Below are 20,512 nucleotides of genomic sequence, written 5' to 3'. Positions count from 1 at the left end.
GTTCTAGGAGAAGACTAGCAACGAGGGGGCCTCTGGTTGCCCTGGAGAAGGTGCCATTTCTCATCTAGAGCTGATGCACTTTGTCAAGCTCAGGATACTATTGGTAATCTATCCAAGAGTCTAGAGAATTCATCAAACGCTTCCCTATAGCAGTGTGTCTCTGTGTCCCAGTCACCAAAAGAGTGTGCCCCAAAAGTCGTTGGGTTTTATAGTTCCTCCTTCTATTCTAATCTTCAGAATCAGAATCACAGTCTAAGCCAGTAGTTCCCAGCCCAGGCTGCAGGTGAGAAGCACCTGGGAAATCCACAGACACCTGGGCCCTGCCCTAGAGATTCTGAGACCATTGGTCTGGGGTGGGGTCCATGTGTCTGTCCCTTTTAGAATTTCCCCGGTGATTCCCACGTGCAGCTAAGGTCACGAGCAAAACTGCTCTAAGATAAATAGTTAACTTCTAAAGAGCAAATTGCACAGCAGAGTATTTTCCATTTTGTATTTTTAAAGGGAGAACGTGTAAAGGCAGGAGGAAGATTTTCCAGAGAGGATGCAGAAGAATCTGGGAACAGCAACTGCTGCTGAGGAGAGAAGCTAGGAACCTGGAAACGTGGGGCGAGAAACTTCTCATCCTATAGCCTTTGGTATAGTTGGGATTTTCTAACCAGGAGCATGTATTACTTGTTCTACTAAACATTTCAGGCATTAAAACAAAAAGTAGAGAGAATAATACAACAGAGCACCCATGTGCCCAGAACCCAGCTTAAGAAATAAAACATCACAAATATAATTGATAGCTCCCTCCCTCACCCTTGGCCTCCCTCCTTCCCCAGAAGTTAACTGTCACCCTGAATTTGATATTTGATAATTAACCATTCTCATGTACTTTTAAAGTTCTCTTACATATGGCATTGTTTTGCACGTGTTTAAAATTAACTAGTATTTATTTATTTACTTCGTATCCTACTGTACATATTTTTTTGCAACTTCCATACACTGCGTTTCTGAGATTTAACCACGTTGATACAAGACTTTTTCGATTTCAAAAGCTGATTTTTTAAAAAAAGATTAGATAAGCATTTAAGATACATGCAGCTGCTGCTTATGACTCTAGGTTTGGACACCCCAGGAGACGATTCTACCATGACTGGACACTGGAATGTTGCTGTGCATGTGTGAACCTGGGTGACGTGCCAGGTGCTCAGGCCCCCTGAGCGTGTGTGACAACATACATCTTGCGTGTGTGAGCACAGGGGTGAGGGTGTATGGACGTGCTTTGTGGTTGATCTAACTCTTGTTCAGCAAACATCCCCTCTTACCCCACCCTCCACCTGCATGGAGGAGACTTCCTGCCCCACTGAGGTGGGCTTGCTCATGTGACTTGCTTTGGCCGATAGAAAGTGACAGCCGGCCATTTTCCAGCCCAGGCCTTAAGGAGAACTGCACTTTGCACTCCCTTTTCTAGAGTTTCAGACTTTCACTGCGAGAAGAACACGCTCCAGGTAGCCTAGCCCTAGAGGCAAACTCAGTGTCCCAGATCCACAGACCAGTCAGCAAGAAATAAATGCTTCTTGTTGCATGCCGGTGAGATTGTGTGCCTTTGTTACACAGCAGAAGCTGACTAGTACATGCTCATCTGGCATGCCTCTTGGCCTTGTCTAACTCTTGGAGAGTTACTCCAAGTCGAGTGTTAGTGCTCAATAAAGATTTGGTTTTGGATTAAATATGTTTGCCCATGTGATTGCACACACTGGACACACATATGCGTGTGCATATGGCGCTGGTGGGTGTAAGCCCTCGAACAGGCGTGCATGTGGGAGGCACACAGATAGCAGAGTGGCAGCTAAATGACAGCTCCCAGCCTGTGCACATCTGGGCAGAGGCCAAGTGAAAGACCCTGAGCTCGTTTAGCGGCTGCCTCACTCCCTTTCCCTGAACCTTGGGCATCCTGGAGTGGAGCTGGAAACACCTGAGCTCTTTGAGGCAGGCAGGAAGTTTCCAGAAAAACAAACTGGCAGAAAACCCAAGGGAATATAACTAACCACACTTTCTCTCCCCTTCAAACTCCTTCAGCCTTCTAAAGATAGAACGCAGAGGTACCTTTGTGGCAACAGAGCTTAATTCATCTCCTGAGAAAAGTACTAGAAAGGGTCCCAAATCCTTTGTAGTCTCAGCTGTCCAGTTCTGGGGGAGTCTAAGGAGAGATAATAATAAACAGTAAATGGAAAAATCACGCTCTTGTCCTTGTCCCCCAGCATCTTTTTCTTTTAGGAAAAGATTATCTTTATACCTGGAGAGGCTGTCAATCACTTGGTCCCACGCCCCTAACCAAGAAAACAGACATGTGATGCAAACGGACCAATCAGAGTCATCCCTGGCAATTGTGATGGAGCTACTAGAGAAGCTCTCTCTTTCTTCTGGCATCTCTAGCAGTAAAAAGCATATTGGAGGCCATTCCTCTCACCAAATGGAGAAAATAAAGGCCACAACCAAGAATACAGAGCTGAGAGATGGGAGGAACACATTCCTGATGACATCATTTGAGCCCCTGGATCCAGCCATGCCTGAAGTCCCATCCATTTCTAAACTCAGTAAACTCCCATGTTTTAGTGTGAATTGAGCTACTGAATGTCTGTCATTTGCATCAGAGTGTTTCCTTCCTCCCTTTTCTCAACAGAACAGTAAAGATATATCGGCTCCTTTTAAATTACCATAATGGTCTCCTCCCATAGCAAGATGAAATTTCCTCTCGAGCCTGGCAGAATAATAACAGCACTGACACAGGATCCACTGTTGTTCTTGTGGAGACCTCAAATGTCCACGGGGAAGTGCCTCACACTAGGATATCTCTAAAGGAGGTCTGCCCAGTTAGCAATGATGACCCTTTCTCCTAGGACCAAGGCAAACCACCCCCGGCCAAAAAGCCTCCCCTTAACTCTTTGATTAACGATATTACCCCAACAGACTGTAAGTTCCATGAGGGCAGGAGCCACACTTAATAATAACCACTGTATCTTCATTCCTAGTCAAAATGCTGTTGTCACATACTCAGTACTACATGCCAGGCACTGTGGTAAGCGCTTTAACACTCAATGCGTTAACTCAGCTAATCATCACAACAGCCCTGTGGGGACTCTCACTGTCCCCATCCTACAGATGCAAAAATAAAGTGCAAAAGACTGCGTATCTTTTCCCAGATCACACAGACAGCAGACGGTAGAAAAATTTAACCCAAGGAGTCAAGCTCCCAAGTCCCAGCTCTTAAACTCTATATAATAGTAAGTGTCTGGGACACAGTAATTACTCCAAAAACATTTGTTGTCTAACCGTTGACCGATATCTAGGCCCTACTCAAATATCTGACCTAACTTCAGAAAACTCTGCCTGGGAAAGAACAGCTGTCTTCCCCCAGGGACTTCTCACTCACCCAGAGCTGACGGTGCCTCGATTATCTGCATTAGTATTATTGGTGGTGGTGTTTCCCAACAAAAATAATAATAACACCGCCACGCATTTGTAAAGTACCATGTTTTTGAAACCCTTTCCCTTTCCACAAGCCAAGATGTACTGGTGGCAACCACATGAGGCCTGTAGAACAGCTATCATTCTCACCTTACAGGGAATCTGAGGCCAAAAGAAAAAAGATCATGTTTCCAGAATCAATCGAAGTGTCTAACCTCGTCCTAAGTTAGAGACTCTGCTCTGAGGCAGGAGCGCCAGGGCCGGGTGCCCCTTCGCCAGCCCCTCTACCCCAGCCCTGGAGCCCAGCCCGGGCCCTCCTCACCCGTGCTGTTCCAAGAGCCTGAGCCTCACTGCCACCTTCTGCTGGGGGCTGAGGTCCAGGCAGTCTCTGAGGCTGTGCAGGGCAGTGGCCCAGGCCCTGGGGGACACCCCACGGTGGATGACGGCCGCTGGCAAGTGACAGAGCAAGTTTCCCAGGATGTCCACGGTGTACTCATCAGCAACGGAGTCATTCTGAAACCAACAAGCGGAGCTGGTGGAAAGGTCCAGTGGGGCTGGATCCTATAAAACACTTCCCGACCCCAAACCTCGTAAAGGTTCCAGGATCTGAATCGCCTACCCTGCCATGGACCTGTAGAGAAGGCACGGGGCCTAATTTTACCCCAGGGGTGCCGGCCCCAGAAGTCTGGGGGACCCCACGGGGGGCGGGTGTGGGTGGAAGACGCCCATCGTGAGCATTCACTCAGTGAGGCTGTGGTCAGCGTCACTGTGACTGCTCTGAGGGTACCTCAGAGTTCAGTAACCCTTATAATGATAGTACTGCAATAATAAACACAGCACTTCAAAGTTTGCACGGCCCTTGAAAGCCTCCAGAGCTCTTTCTCAAAATGACAAAAATAGCTAACATTTATCGAGTGCTTACTAGGTGCCAGGCACTGTTCTAAGTATTTCCATGCCTGAATCCATTCATCTTCAAAGTAACCTTAAGGGGTAAGTACTAAAAAAAAAAAAAAGAGTGAGTACTAATATCATCCACTTTTTCAAGATAAAGAAACTGTCACCTCTGCCCTTTGGGCCTTTGCATTAAACAATATATTACCTATTTCATGTCCTCAATACTCCATGAGTAAAGTGCTACAGCACCCATCTTACAGATGAGGAGACCAAGGCTCGGGAAGGCGAAGTGACCTGTCCAAAGCCACCTAACCAGGCAGTGGCAGAGGTGTGTCTAGAACCCAGACTCCGTGCACTGTGCTCCTTCCTGTCCTCCAGAGCGGCCTGCCAACATTCAGGCCCCAGAATGGCAGTCCCCAGAACTAGTAGCCAAGAGTGTTCCACCCAGTGGTTTCAGAGCCCACTTGTGGCCATCACATCAGACTTGAGAGCCCAGCCAGATCCCCTGAGGGCTCTCCAGGATGGCCACAGATACCTGGAGGGGAAGGGACACCAGTGAAAGGGTCACCCAGGAAGAGTTTCCTTACCAGGCACTGCTGTACTTTCTTGAGGACTGAATTCTTTTTGTGGGAATCTAAAACCAAGGAGTCCAACTGACTCTTCCCCAGGCTGATCAGAAAGGGCACACACTGGGAGGCTGGGACAGAAGCCAGGTAGCGAGCCCTGGAGAGAGATGGAGAGAATGAGGGAAGGAAAACAGTAGCTGCTCTGTATTTGTCCCTGAAATCGGGGTCTGTATGCCCAAGAGCTTATCACAGGGGTGTTCCTTAAATGCTGGTTCTCCCCAGAGATGTTCTGTCTCCTTTGGGCAGGTAGCAAGCCTCCCACCCATCATTCTCCTAATTTGTGGGTGGGAAACAAACTTTGCATAATGCTCTTCTCCTACAGGTGGGAAACAAGCTTCCCATCATGCCCTTCTTCCATGACCCAGCAGCACTGATCAGAGAACAGGATCTCCATAAACAGAGGTTGGCTGGTGGACTGGTTGAGGGGAGATGAGGAGAAAGGAAATGAAAAGGTAGAAGAAGAAAGAGACAACGAGAAGAGAGAATAAAACACAAAGTGGAGGGAAAAGGACGAGAAGGAGAGAGTGGAGAAAGTAAGAGAAATGACTCCCAGTTCTGTCAACCCCAGTCCAGAACTCTCCTCCAAGCTCTTGACCGTATATTCTCAACAGGAGCGATATCACCCCCGTGGGGAGAAACTGGTTCAGGGAGAGGGAGGGTGGGGGCAGGGAATCTTAGTTATTACAATGATTTGTGATCCGCCAAAGCTCAACCCTACTCAACAAAATCTTACTCCTTGTAATTTCTCTCATTAGGGAGAAATTAAGTTTTTCCCCTTCGGGAGGCAATAATGAAATAAAGGTTGAGAAAGACGGCTCTGGAGCCATGTGGCATCATGGCCACCTGACTGTTCCCAAAGCAAATTCAACCTCCTCCCCCAAACATGTTCTGCCTCCTCTCTGCCATCCCAGACCCCTTTGTCTCTTTATCCCCAATTCTGTCCTTGCTAGCATCTTAATATTACTCAAATCTGTTCTCGCCTCTCCAGTCCTAGTATCACCATCTTATTTATTTCTTCATTCATTCATTCGGCAGATATATACAGAGCATCTGTTGCATGCCAACCACTGTGCTGGGCACCAGCTACCACCATGAACAAGACATGAGGGGAAGGCCCCTGTCTTTGGGATGCTGTAGGGGGAAGAAACACAGAAACCAGTTAATAAAACAGATCATTTCAGCTAGTGATGAATGTAAGGAAGAAAATTAAATGGCTCTGTAATGCAGAATGATATGGGAACAGCCAGGAGAGCCCCTCTGAAGGCATGAGCTGAGACATGGATGTGTGGAAGAAGACAGCCATGCCAAGGTCAAGTTTACAGAAATAAGCTTCCACTGTCTCTCTCCTTCCAGCCAGGCCCCCTGCACTCCATCCTCTATATGGACAGTAGTGATGATCTCTCCCAGAATACAAGTAAAACACCCCAAGGTGTCATACAAGCCCTCCCTGACCTTTCTGCCCTTCTCATTTGAGCCCCTGGATCCAGCCATGCCTGAAGTCCATCCCTGGACTTTCCTGACTCTAAAGTTACCTTTTATTGCCTAAGCCAGTTTGAGTCAAGGTTCTGTCACTTTCAACCAAATATCAACTTGATATTACAATTGGCTTCATGCTTGTCTGTTTTTCCTCCATGAGACTGCAAGCTCTTATAAGGGGAAAATTTACTTATCTCTGAGAGCTTAGTATGTAGTAAGCACTCAATAAATATTTTTAATTCAATGAAGACAATGGCAGCAAGAGAAGGGAGAGGGAAATAAAGAGGAAAAGAGAGAAACAGTGTCCAGACCATGTTTAAAAAGCAGGGCTGCCCCCCCCCCATGCCTGAACACCCACACATACCAGGAGAAATCCCCACTGCTTCCATCAGCCCTGATTCCCCTGGAGCCTGGACACAGCTGTGAGGCCAGCCCAGATGTGACCTGCTTCACTGGCACTCACTCCTTCAGGCTCAGGTTGCTTTGGCTTTGGTTTTTAAATAACAAGAAAAAGCAGGAGAGTCCGTCTAAAATATCAACGTGAGGCTCAGAATTTAAATCCTGATTCTCAAGGACTTAACTGTCGAAGGCACTGTCCACTTGCCCCTGTTTCCTCACCAACACCCAGGGAGAGAGAATCACTTTGGCTTTGGTGACACCTGCCAATCTTACTGAGCCAGAAAGGGAGACTGATGTTCACTTACGGGAGTGTAGCCAAGAGGAAGGGTGGCATAGAGGACCTGGAAACTTCCCAGTATTTCCACGCCAAACAATTAATCTAAAAGATTAAAGCAGTGCCAGGAATTTAGTCCAATAATAACAAGGGCAAACACAGACTGTGCTCTCGGTGTGTCAGGCACTGTTCTAAGTGCTTTACATACGTTCACTTATTAAACAGAACACCCTACAGTGTAGGTAACACGACTGCACCCAATTTATGGATGAAGAAACTGAGGCGATAATAAGATGCACACAAAAATTTAAGTCTGAGAATGCTCACCACAGTTTTATTTATAACTGCAAGCAGTGAGATGTAACCTTGATATACATCCGTAGGGGACTGGTTAAGTAAATTATGGTATAGCCATACAATGGAATACTATGCAACTACTGTGTTTCCATACGGTAGATTTATGCGTGGGGGTGTGTGTGTGTGTGTGTGTGTGCGCGTGCGCACATTATATACATTTAAACAGAACACTGTGTATGGTATGAGCTCATTTGTGTGTCTTAAATTACATGTAGATATGTTCTATAGATACGAAAAATTCTCCAAGTCAATAGCAAACTTTCTCTGTAGTTAAATTCTGGAGCAGGGATTCTTAGCCTCAGCACTACTGACATTTTGGACAGTGTAACTGTGTTGCAGGAGCAGTCCTCTGTGTTATGGGATGTCAAGTAGCATCCCTGGCCTCTACTTGCTAGGTGCCAGTAGCATCTCCCCCAGGTGTGACAACCAACGGTGTCTCCAGATATGGCCAAATGGTCCCCTGTTGAAACCATGCTCTAGGAGAAACTTTACTTTCTCTCTATTGTTTTGTTTTATAATAATGTGCTTTCAGCAAAAAGATAAACAATCAAGGCAAATTTTCTAATTAACTGGTATTTGAAGGTTCTGAGAACTGGGCAAAATCAGGTAAGGAGCTTTATTGGGACAACTCTTCCTGTTTGAACATGTAGGTCTTCCTCAAAGCTGGCCTGAACTCCATCCATTGCATCAGTTTGATGAGTGGAAGGAGACAGCCACGCCAAGGTCCAGGTTTCAGAAATAACCTGCTTCCCACCCTACCTGGGCAAGGCTTTTAATATAGTTCAGTGGTTCTCACCAGGGAACCATTAGAAATGAAAAATATCAGGCTTCACCCCAGAAACCCCAGGGAACCTCTGCAAGTGGGGCTCTGCAATCTCTGGTTTTTTAACCGTTTTATTGAGGTATAATCAATATACAAAGAACTGCACATATTTAATGCATACACTTTGATGAGTTGGGCATATGCAAACATCTGTGATTCCACCACCACAATCAAGGTAATAGCCATGGCCAACAGCTCCCAACGTGTCCTCCTGTCCCTTTGTTTTGGTTTTTGTGAACAGAGCACATAACTTGAGAGCAACCCTCTTAGCGAATTGTGAAATGCAGATACCATATTGTTAACTGCAGGTGTTGTGTTGTACAGCACATCTCCACAACTTATTCATCCACCAAAACTGAAACGTTAGACCCAGTGGACAAGCCTTCCAGGCAATGCTGATGCAAGCTCGAGTTTGAGGACCACTGACAGAATGAACAATCTGAGGGAATGACAGGCTGCATTAAAAATTTGCCTGTTCCTCTAATGATCTCAAAGGATTATACACCCGGCTTTTCCCTTCCTGGCTCTCGGGAAGAAAAGTCATTGTTTGGAAACTTTTCATTCAGATCTGAAATGCACCAGGCCACCTGCTCACCCTCTCAGACTCTGTACAGCCGACCGTTTGCACTCCAAGTCCAAAGCTGCCCCCAAGGCCCGCTTTTACTTACTTAGATACAGTGAAAGTCAGTCACTGCCTCTGGTCTCCCCAAAGGGTTAAAGAGTCTCCTTAACTATTTGGAAAATGAAGTTTTAAATGAAAACTTAAATTCTCCTAGAGGACTATTTCCATTCTAGGCTACCTCTGGAAAGGGTATGAAAGTTAGAGGAGGGTATGACCTGCAGGCCCAGGAAAGCATAATTGTGGACATGCAAAACGGTATCCCTTCCAAGTGAATTTTGGGGTTCAAATCTGGGTATAGAATAGCCAATCTTCTGAAACTCTGGCTGTAGAGACATAGGTATGTGGAGCTTTTAAAAAAGAAATTGGAGAAAACCTGGCCCAGTATTTGGCCCCATATCGTCACTTGCATCAGTATGATCCTGGCACAAGTATCTTCAGACGCCACAGTTAATTCACCCAGCAACCGGGTAGGGAGAGAGAATTAGAAACAAGGAAGTGCTTCGAGGGTACCTGATACGGTGAAAGCAGAGAGAAGTTGTTCTCAAAATACTGGAAATGAGCCAGAAAGGAGTCCACGCTCATGGCCTCAATGTGGGAGCACATCACACCTTTGACCAGCTGCCCTGCGCTACAGAACAAAACAGGGACCCAGGAGAAAAGGAGAGTAGGGAAGAGGAAAGAAGGAGCAAGCAAAGGCAGATCTGATCTGACACCAGCCGCAGGCAGGACTGTCCAACTCTCCCTCCTGGGAAATAGGCTCCTCGGAAGGGAGACTCCAGAGGGCTCGTCAGCCCCAGGCTTACCTCAAGAGCTCCTCGGGCCGCCTGGTTGTCTTTGACAGAAGCTCAAACAGGAACAAGGCCTGAAGGAAGAGAATGATTGCCATGGGGGTGGAGCACTCACCTACCGTGACAAGTCCTATGCTCCCATTTTACAGATGGGAAAATGGAGGCTTTGTTACTTACCCAGAACCACACAATTGCTAAGCGGCAGAGCTGGGACTTGAGCTGGTGTCAGGTAATTGCAGAGTCCATGCTCTCACACCCCAGGTGACCCTGCGCTCCAGGAGGTGAATGAGGAGCAAAGCCAGGGCAGCAAGCCTGGAAGTTTACTTCCTGTGCTCTAAGAAGCTGCTGCCCAGTTGAGGACCCCCTAGAGCCCCTATTTTCATGCCCACCTGCTGTTTCTGAGCACACGGCATCCCAGGAAACAAAACGGACGGATGAATAGACCAGGATGGGCTAGAAAGTTCCAACAGTAAAGTAAGTCCTGCTCACAACAGCGCTCCCCTCAAGCCCTCCCAGGTGGGCCCCCAGGAGAGCAAGGCCTCGTAGGCAGGGGCGTCATTTGTTTCAAGGAACGTAATTTTACAGAACACCTAACGTGCATATACAATCAAATACGACATTCATCTATTTTATAGACTCTGAAACTTAGAACATAATTCCCTAAACAGAATAAATTATGAGCTGGCATTAGGCGGAGGCATCGGTGACATGACAGCTGAGCCCAGGAGAAAGGAGCAGCAGGGGAGGTAAGTTCCAGGCACTCTGTGTGTGGCCCCAGAGATTTCCTCAGGCACAGGATCAAGTTCCAGGGTCCCCCCATCATCTCCGCCATCTCAGGGAATGGCCTTCATCAACTCAGCTGCTGAGACAAAAATATCTTCAAAGCACACGTGGCAGGACATATTCTCCAAAGTGATCGCGTATTTTCTGCCTAATATGCTCTTCTAGAAGCTTCCGGAGCCACTCCCCCATCAAGAGACGGAGTCCACTTGTAGCTGGAGGTGGGTGGCATGGTGGGGAGCTTTGCGACAGCCTCAACAGACAGAGCGCAGCAGAAGTGATGCTATGTGACTTCCAAGGTCGCCAAAGATGACAGCTTCTCCCAGCTCTCTCTCGGGACACACACCTTGGGAGCCCTGAACCACCCCTATAAAGCCAGCTGCCCAAACCCACCATTCTGGACAGTATCCGACACCTAGAAAGGCCGTAACAAATTACCACAAACCTGGTGGCCTAAAACAATAGAAATTTCTTCTCTGGAGGCCAGAGGTCCGAAACCAAGGTGTCGGCAAACTAGGTTTCTTCCGAAGGCTCTTGGGGGGCATCTTCCCGCACCTCTTCCAGCTTCTGGTGGCTTCCGCTTGGCCTGTGGCTGCACACCTCCAGTCTCTGACTCCGTCTTCACGTGGCCTTCTCCTCTGTGTGTTCCAAGTCTGCCTTCTCTTCTGCTGTCTGCGTTTTCCGCTCTTATAAGGACACTTGTCATTGGATTTACGGCCCATTCAGATAATCAAGGAGGATCTCGAGACCTTAATTAAATCTTCAAAGACCCTTTTTTCCAAATAAGGTCACATTCCCACCCACAGGTTTTGGGTGGATATAACTTTTGGGGGGGGGTACCGTTCAACCCACTACATGGAGAGACCACACCCAAACAGAGACACCCCCAGCTGTTTGAGTCTCCCCAGCCCAGATGTCAGACACATCAATGAGATGCCAGGCCCAGCCACCAGCTGAATCCAACTTTGTGAACAAGCCTAAGCAAGAGCCTTGGGAACCATGGGAGTAGATAAAATAATTGCTGCCCCACTGAACCTGGCGCTGGTGGGTAACCAGCAACAGCTCACGGGCACATAAGGCCTGACGCCTCCCCTCTGTCACACCCGCATCCAATCCGACAGCCAATTCTGTCACTGTTAACTTTCAAACTGTACCCAGAATCTGACCATTGGCCACCACCTGCATTGCCAACACCTGGTCCAGGCCACTGTACGCAGTAGCCTCTTAACTGGTCCCTTTGTTTCCTCCCTGCTCTCCTCAACTCAGTCCCCAAGCAGCGGCCAGAGTGATTCTTCGAAAACCAAAGTCAGATCCTGTCCCGTCTCAGACGCCCCTCAGCTCCCTTTCTTGCCCAGGGTAGAAGGCAGTCCTCACAGCAGCCACTCCACAACCTCTCTGAGCTCAGCGAGGTCACCTGTCTAAACAGCTCACCCCCTAAAAGGCCTGGCCCTCCCCCGGTTTACTTCCTCCTTAGTGCTCAGCAGCAGCACCTGTCACCTAACAGGGCACACGTTTAATTGCTGACCTTCCGCACTGTCTCCCTCGCTAGGATGGAAGCCCCCTGAGGCAGGGACTTCCCTCTGTTTTGCTCGCTTCTGTGTCCCCAGCACCACGCACAGGCACCTGGGGGGCAGGGGCTCCACAAACACTGACGAGTGAGGGAATGAACAGCAAGTCAGGGGAGGTTCTGAGGCCGCAAGTCGGCCTCCACAGCACAACCCTCCCCAGGAGGCCCCAGTGATAACTGCTCTTATGCACAGTGCACTGCCCAGCACGATTCTCGTGAGAAATGATCCCCGTTTTGCACAGGAGAAATCTGAGGCCGCGGGAGGAGAAGCAGCGACCCCAAAGTTAATAAACAGCAGCCCCGGAATTCACGCTCGGGTCTCGTCTAACTTAACACTCCGCTATTCTGTCTCCTGAGTTTAATCACAAGAAACAAGTTTCTTTTACCAAATTAACCTTAGAACAGACCTTTCCCACAAGACAGTCAGAAACCCAGGCACCACCTCTGGGAGTCACAGTCGTACCTGACTCCGCCGGAGCTCCTTCTCTTTCAGGACTGTGGAGTTGAATCCAGGTTCCCTCCATAAATCAAAGAGAGACACTTCCTTAAAGAAAGCCCCTTGTATTTCCACAATGCCCGAGGCGGTATCTCCTGCTTCCATCACCTGTCAAAAGTGAGAAGAAACATAATAACGACCTTGCAGAAGGTACATGGAGCATTGGGTGAGGGCCAGGCGCTCTCTCTAGTGCTTCACTGGCAATAAAATCCATCAGGTCTGCTCAGCAACCCAAGGAGGTGGAGATGATCCTTATCCCCATTTTACAGATAAGAAAACCGAGGCTTAACGAGTAAGGCTGAAAGTTGATACATGAGATTTAAGCCCAAGTCTGTCTTATTCCAAAACCCACACTCTTTAATTTAACCATAGGCGTGACAGCTATCTGCAAGGTGTTGGTTGAAATTAGGCTGAACCCTTTGGGTTGGTTTCTTAACAGATTGTACAATAGGACCTGGCAGGTCTGATAGAATAGGATGCCCAGAAGACCCACTGCAAGTGAGAAAGAGGAATAGGGACATGGCTTCAGAGCATGAAAGGAGGGGCGTTCAGAAGCAGTAGGGGGATTCAGGATTCATTTTCACATTTGAAAACCAAACTCCTAAAACATTATTACAGCAAGAAACCTAATTGAAGAAAAGTCTTCCAGATTTGACTGGCTGGGGAGAGCACCAGGGTCTGGAGAGAATAAGGCACAACCCCCAGAGGCTCCTTCTGGAAAGGAGAGAAGGTGGGCGTCAGGGGAAGGCATTCTCCAGGTTCAGAACAACCCCACCTAAAGACACAGACCCCTCCCAAAGCCCCAAAACCACATGCTCTGTGAGCCCCGGGGCTGCGGACCAGACATTTTCCTCTCACCTTGCTCAAGACACCGTGCTGCTGGGCAGGTGACAAGTCAGACACGTGCAGGGAGATGGTGCTTCTCAGGAGCTGCACGAGGTCCCTGCGGTCCATGGCGTGGAAGGCCTGGGTGCCCACCCCAGCCAGTAGCACGCCCATCTGGCTGACGTTGTAGAAGGACAGCACCTGGGGGCACCGGCCAGGGAGGATGAGGCCCAGCTCCGGGCCTCCACCACTCGGACGTTTACTAGGCCCTACTGCAGGCCAAGTATCCAGACGGGTGCTGGGGCACCACCGTGACCAAGACACAAGCTGCCCTCCCAGATCCTCCTTCCTTCCATCAGGAAAGAGAGCTAAGTATCAAAACACAAGACACCAGTAACTGTACCACTGGGGGAATCACTATGCCACCTGAGGCCACAGCACAACTAGCAATGTGCTATCCATGTGCCACAGCTGACCAGGCAATGGGCTTTTCTGTGTGTAATCTGAACTAGCTGACAAGATTTAAATATTGGAGGAATCTTATAAAAATCCATATTAGAGTTTCTGCTTTATTAAAAAAAAAATCTGAACATCCGGCGATACTGGGCCCACGTTGGCAACAATGGGCAAGAACCTTCGGGTAGGTCGTGGGACTCTTAGTTTACCCAGCCCACCCGCTCTCATGGGACCCTGAGAAAGCCCACTGGCCTCAGTATCGGCCTCAGTATGTCACCGGCAGGCATCTGACACGGCAAAGCCCCACGCTCATCTACCTTCATGTGGAAGCTTTGAGTTGAAGTAAAGAAGTGTTTTAGGACATGAGTGTGATGTTTTATGACAAATACAACTATAGCTGGCCACTCTAACAGGAATCACGCTTGGTTTTTCCCCCACTCCTTTGGAGTGAAGACGCTAGATGTAATATAATCAGAGACATTCCTTGGTTCTGCAAAAAACTGTTGAGTGGTTTCCTATAGTTACTCCCTGTAGAATGGACAGTCTCTTACTGTCCCCAAAGAAGGCAAGACCTTTTGAGCTCTTGGCTTCTTAGCAAAAGTCACCTCACCCCTCTGGAGGATGAGTCGGACACAGGAATGAGACAAGCCTCTTGGTCCAGGGCTGTGAGGAACGAGACAAGTGTCCCTCAGCTCCCTAAAATCAGATTCACAGAGTGGACCCATGTGGCCCCAGTCAAAACAGAAGGTCTGCAAAGCCTTCAGACGAAAGTCACCGGAAGTCCTGAAGGGACAAGATGAATGGTCTATCCTTGGTCTTGAGTCAGAAAGTAAGAATGGGTGGGCATTGGTAATGGTGTCATGATGGAAGTAGTTAGCATGGGAGTAAAGCAAGCAGGATGTGAAGCCAGATGCCCTGGGTTCAGTCCCAGCTCTGCCCCTTTCATGTGGCCTTGGCAATTCCCTTTTACACTCTGTGCCTCGTATGAATGACCTGGAAAATGGAAGTTATAACACTACTGGCCTCAGACGGTTGTTGGGAAGCTTAAAGGATTAACTCAGAGACAGCTAACACTCATTGAGCTCATACTCTAGGTCATGTGTTGTTCTAATCTCTTCCCGTGTGTGACTCACATAATCCTATGGAACAGGTGCTACTGTATCCCCGTCTTACAAATTGGGACACTGAGGCCAAGAGAAGTTAAGCCAATTCTCCAGTGTCACACAGCTAATAAGTGGCAGACCAAGGATTCGAACCCAGGTAGTCCCCCTTGGCACCATCTTCTTACTGATTGGCTGCCCCTGTTGTGTGTGTATAACTGGCCCTTGGGTCTCAGGGCATTAAAATAGAGTTCAAGCTCCAACTGACCTTCTCATGGGCCAGGTATTTGGCAGACAAGATGATGACCTGGCTCTTGGCCCAGCCCGAGACCTGGTTGAGGGTCGAGATGGCGCCGTGCACAGCCTCAGGGCAGAGGGATTCCAGCTGACTGTGGGTCAAGCCCACGACTGCATCCGACAAAGAGCCCAGGGTCTCGTTGAGGGTCTGGTTCTCTGTGGCAATTTCCAGGAGGTCGGCTTTGAGCTAGAAGGGGAGCAAGCTGGGATGAGGGTCGATAGCAAGCAAGATGGTGGTTCCTTCTGACTACACCCCGGGATGCACCCTCGACCGACCCTGCCCTGTCAAAAGGGGAGGGACTCCTGCTAAGCCCAGACCGTGAGTCACCCCACTGAGAACACCACCTCCTCTGGCTTTGACTTTCGTATGCTACAAATTCACTTTATGCTTCATTTAAATATTAATTTGTTATTAAATCAACCTTAAAGCGTGGCAGAAGGAAATTTTGTTCACTTCACCCGTAACTCAACCACACTCCCGTAGCAACTATTTTATTTTTATGACCTTGAACTCTATATCCTGTCTATTTGGTTGCTTTTCTTTCATGAAATAGCTGGGGGGGGGGGTTCATAATAATATATAATCTATGTAAAAATAATTCTCAACAGTAACAAGAAAGTGAAAGTCTCCTGAAAATCTTACCTCAAAAAAAATTACTATGATTAGCAATTGGGTATATATGTTTCCAAAACTTCTTATGCCTTTATAAATAAACTGTGGCATGTAGTCTTTACATAGTTGTAACATGAACACAAGTGCAATTTTCTGCTCTATATTTTTCATTTAAAATTATGTTACAGGTTTTCATATTTCTGTGATCCCCTTCATTATTTTTTGTAACATGCCTGTCTAGTTATAGTCAAGTGTGCTTCCCAACTGCTTCCAGTACAGAAGGTGATAAACTCATCTATTGCAACGTGACCTCTGTACAAAAAAATGAGAACGGTTCACGTTTTAACACCTGAACTTGCATAAACCATATCTTCATGTCAGACGAAGGTACGCAAGTGTTCTAGATGGCCACTTGGGGGCAGCAGAGTAAAGTGAAAGAAACAGCTGTCACAGTTCCTGGCTTTCTCCAAATTCAGCAGCTCCCCTTCCCTAAAGCTGGCTCCCACACCTGCAAAAGGCCTAAAGCAGTGGTTCTCAAAGTGTGGTCCTTGACCAGTAGTATCAGCATCACCTGGGAAGTTGTTAGAAATGCAGGTTCTCAGGCTCCACCCCAGACCTCCTGAATCAGAGGCTCTGGATGTGGGTGTTTTCAAGCTGTTTTTAACAAGCCCTCCAGGTGATTCTGATGCGTCCTCAGGTTTGAGTACTGACCTAGATGATCCAAAGGGTTTTCTCATATCTCATTGTATCTGACTTTCTTCTTGGTCACAGCTACCCCTGTGACCTTAAAGTACATTTATTTTCTTATTTTTGCTCAAGCTTGCTTGGGAAGGCTGCTCTTCCTGGAAAACAAAAATATGCACTGACCAAGACAAGGCCTACTATGTAAAGTGCCAAATGGGACCGAGGGTTTTGTGATGTGTGAGAAACTGCTGTGGAATTATTGACGATGTTATCAAACTTTCTTGAATACTGCTCTCATGTCATCTTTTCAATTAAAACAATGAGAAAGACAAAAAGTGGTGAGAGAAGCCGGGCAGAATTAAGACTTTAAGGGAACAAAGGAGAGAGAGATGGAGTGAGGCGGGAAACGAGACAGTCCCCATGTGCCTATTGGTCCAAAACCTTGGTCTAGGAACTCAGCAAATACATTCCATTCCAGTGCTCTCCACCCTGGCTGCATCTGAGGCCACAGACCAATGACACAAGAATCTCTGGGGGGTAGAGCCTGGGGGAGGGGCGTGCCACTAACACAGAACCAGGTTCGAGAACCACTGCTGTGTCTCCTTGCTATGCCACTCATGGTCACCAGCCCAGCAGATTCAGCATCGCCTGGAAGCTTGTTAGAAACGCGGAGTCTCGGGCCCCACCCAGGCCTTAAATCTGTGTTTGAGATCCCCAAGCAACCTTATGCACCTTTAAGTTTGAAGTGGCTGCTCTGATTGAATTTTGATCTATTCAAGCTTTTCCTACCGTTTTTTGTGGTTTCTTCCCATTTTAAGCTCATCCCAGTGTTTGAGATACCACCTGCGAGGCTGGACCTAGATCTTGATAAACCCTACATGTTTTCTCTCAAAGGCCAGGAAGGACTGTTCTTCCCATTTCTCTGGCTAGTGAAACTGAGGCTGAGGCTCCAGGGCGCTGTAGCCCTTCTGCACCTTCTGAACACCAGCCTGGAAGCCCCGCAGGTGGCTGCACTTGATCATCTGGTGAAGGAGGACTTGGGCCACAGCGGCGTCCAGCAGCTCCAGGTCATCGTAGAAACAAACCAGCAGCCCCAGCCTGTGTGAGAAGACAAGGGATGCTGGTGGAGGGCGCAGAGCCGGGGGCCACAGCCGCAGCCCCACCCCAGTTAGAACCGAGAGGTCACGATCATAGCAGCTGCCACGTACCAGGTACTGTGCTGAGCCCTTTACCCGGATTATCTCATCACAGCCCTGCAGGGTAGGTGCTCTCATTAGCCCCATTTCACAGAAGGGTCAACTGAGACTCAGAGAGATCAAGTGACTTGCCCAAGGCAAGTAGTGGTGCAGGGCCTTAAATCTAGATCCAACCAACTCTGCCATCTCTCCTCCTGAGGCAATAAAGGGCACAAGGAAAGCATGTGCTCAATTAGCCACAGAAAAACCCCAATTTTCCACTCAGAGATAAGGGGTTGGTCCACCCTGAGGGACCCTCTGAGGCAGAGGTTTATTTCCAACCAACATCACCAGATGATGATGACTTCAAAAGGGAAAAAACACAAAAGGCACTTTGTTATAAAGCAGAAACACACCACTGTAGAGCAATTCTACTCCAATAAAGATGTTTTTAAAAACTTTTTAATAAATAAACTTCTTAATGAAAAATATCTATTGAATTGAATAAAATAATTTAATCTTTAAAAAAAAAAAAACACAAGAGGCAGAACAACGTAGGAGCAGAGATGGAATTTGAATCCTGGTCTCACGGGGAGCACTGTATCTAGTGGTTAAGAACATAGCTTCAGGCCAACTGGAGTTTGAAGCCCAGCTCTACGAGACATCTGACCTGTAGCAAGTTGCTTAACTTCTCTGAAAGCCTGCAGCACATGGTTGTGCAGTGCACACTCTGTACTACTGTACAGGGTAGCCCTGCCTCTCTAAGCTTTTAATGGGGAGGTTTCCTTAAATATGATGAATGAAGGAATGAGGAATACTGTGAGAGGTAAGTGAGAAAAGGCATACCAACTAATTAGCATGCTTCCTGGTGGATACTAAGCACTTCATCAGTGGATGCTCTTAGCATTCGTATGAAATCTACTTAACTTAGCATGGCTGGACCACCTGGTTGATCATGACCAGACACTGACACTCTCAGACATGTCCACCAGAAAGCAACCAGGCCAGGGAAAGGATCTGAGAGTGTGTCTGATGAAAAAAGAAGACTCAGAAGAAGTGAAGACTGAATATGAATAACCATGTTAAGGATAACTAATATTTCTTGACCACTTACTATTTGCAGATGTTCTTTTTTTTTAACATCTTTATTGGTGTAAAATTGCTTTACAATGGTATGTTAGTTTCTGCTGTATAACAAAGTGAATCAGCTATAACATATACATATACCCCGTATTGTGCAGATGTTCTTAATCTTTACAAGGGTCTTAATGAGGTAGGCAGCTTAGTAGCTCCCATTTTACAGATGGGAAAATGGAGGCACAGAGAGGCACAGTAACATGGCCAAGATCACACAACTTGTAAGTGGCAGAGCCAGGATTAAACCCAGGAAGTCTGGTTCCGGGTCCCATATTCTTAATAGCTAAGCTATTTTTGGTGTAACTATAAAAAAAAAAATGGAAGCCATGCTAATGGTGAAAATTACTAAGGATGGGGCAAGACGGTGAAAGAGTTTTTTGTTTGTTTGTTTTTGCGGTACACGGGCCTCTCAGTGTTGTGGCCTCTCCCGCTGCAGAGCACAGGCTCCGGACGCACAGGCTCAGCGGCCATGGCTCACGGGCCCAGCCGCTCCATGGCATGTGGGATCTTCCCAGACCGGGGCACGAACCCATGTCCCCTGCATCGGCAGGCGGACTCTCAACCACTGCGTCACCAGGGAAGCCCCAGTGTAAGAATTTTATATGAGAACATTCTCTGCAAGTGCTTTGAAAAATGTAAGTTCATGTGGTAATGTCAGAGAAAGCACTGTGACAGTAAGGCCCTGGGAGATGGAGAGAAGATGGGTGAACAGTGCCCATCAGCCCTCCCCACTGCACACACCCCCCAACATTCAAACCCTGTCTGGGGTCACCAGGTGTGCAGCTCCTGGCCCTCCCCTGCTGGAAATGGTTCTGGGGGATCATGTTACAATCACTAAATTCTAGAGCTGACCTCATCCCAAGGCTCCCCACCTGAGAGTCTGGATAACAAGGGGTTCACAGATATGGGAACCCATGAGCTATTTCCAATACTCAACCCAACCTCTTGGAAATTACACATTTACCTTGGAATGGATGGAGTACTAGTTAAAATGTTCCATTTTCGTGCCCAGAGCTGGAATCTTAGCGCTTGATAAGGTTGTATAAAATGTCTGGCACATAGGAGATGCTTAAAAGCATTTGTTTTCTTCCCCGCTTCACAACCTCTTGAAAGGGGTCTCTTTGGGGAAACACCTCCCTCACATGCACAAAGACATGGAACTCTCCAAAGACATGGACCAGCCACCTCCCTTTCCTCCCCGGGTCTTTTGCTGCTCAGAGGAAGCTGATGCTTAGATGGCATCTTGGGAAACAGCTCCAAGGGCCCAACGCCCACGCCCCTTGCCTGTGGATGGTAGAGGTATTCCTCACATCAAAGTTGGAGGAGCTGATTCTCTCCAGAAATGCCTGGGCCAGTTCAGGTGTGATGTCATAAACCGTGTCCAGCTGCTTGGTGGCGTTGTCATAGCTGATAAACAGCCCAATCTGGTGGACAAGGACAGGAAGGTCAGTGTGGAGAGATGAAGTGCGCCCGTGCAGCCCCGCCCTGCTGGTCTGTGCTGTGCCCTACTCTTGGCACTTGGAGGTGCCCATGCCTCATTTTCATTGATTTCTTTTTCCCCATAATAGTTCATTACAAGACATTGAATACAGTTCCCTGTGCTATACAGTAGGACCTTGTGGTTTATCTATTTTATATATAGTAACTTGTATCTGCTAATCCCAAACTCC

The 20,512-nt window shown here is 47.7% G+C and overlaps 1 protein-coding gene across 1 annotated transcript in view; it reads right to left on the bottom strand.

The window, feature by feature from the left end:
• Positions 1 to 20,512, bottom strand: part of OTOA (otoancorin) — a 59,915-nt gene that overhangs the window by 21,189 nt on the left and 18,214 nt on the right. The window contains exons 10-20 of the mRNA XM_060033071.1: positions 20,127 to 20,266; positions 17,505 to 17,628; positions 15,205 to 15,420; positions 13,414 to 13,581; positions 12,523 to 12,663; positions 9,728 to 9,786; positions 9,435 to 9,552; positions 7,154 to 7,227; positions 4,935 to 5,070; positions 3,776 to 3,966; positions 2,092 to 2,185 (exon numbers count right to left, since the gene is read on the bottom strand). Coding sequence (XP_059889054.1) covers positions 2,092 to 2,185; positions 3,776 to 3,966; positions 4,935 to 5,070; positions 7,154 to 7,227; positions 9,435 to 9,552; positions 9,728 to 9,786; positions 12,523 to 12,663; positions 13,414 to 13,581; positions 15,205 to 15,420; positions 17,505 to 17,628; positions 20,127 to 20,266 — 1,461 coding nt within the window. The remainder of the gene's footprint in view (positions 1 to 2,091; positions 2,186 to 3,775; positions 3,967 to 4,934; positions 5,071 to 7,153; positions 7,228 to 9,434; positions 9,553 to 9,727; positions 9,787 to 12,522; positions 12,664 to 13,413; positions 13,582 to 15,204; positions 15,421 to 17,504; positions 17,629 to 20,126; positions 20,267 to 20,512) is intronic.

This window comes from Delphinus delphis, chromosome 15 (assembly GCF_949987515.2).
Source record: "Delphinus delphis chromosome 15, mDelDel1.2, whole genome shotgun sequence".
In the NCBI taxonomy this organism is placed as follows: domain Eukaryota; kingdom Metazoa; phylum Chordata; class Mammalia; order Artiodactyla; family Delphinidae; genus Delphinus; species Delphinus delphis.
The sequence above is the reverse complement of the archived record's forward strand: the minus strand, read 5'-3'. Positions and strand labels throughout refer to the sequence as shown.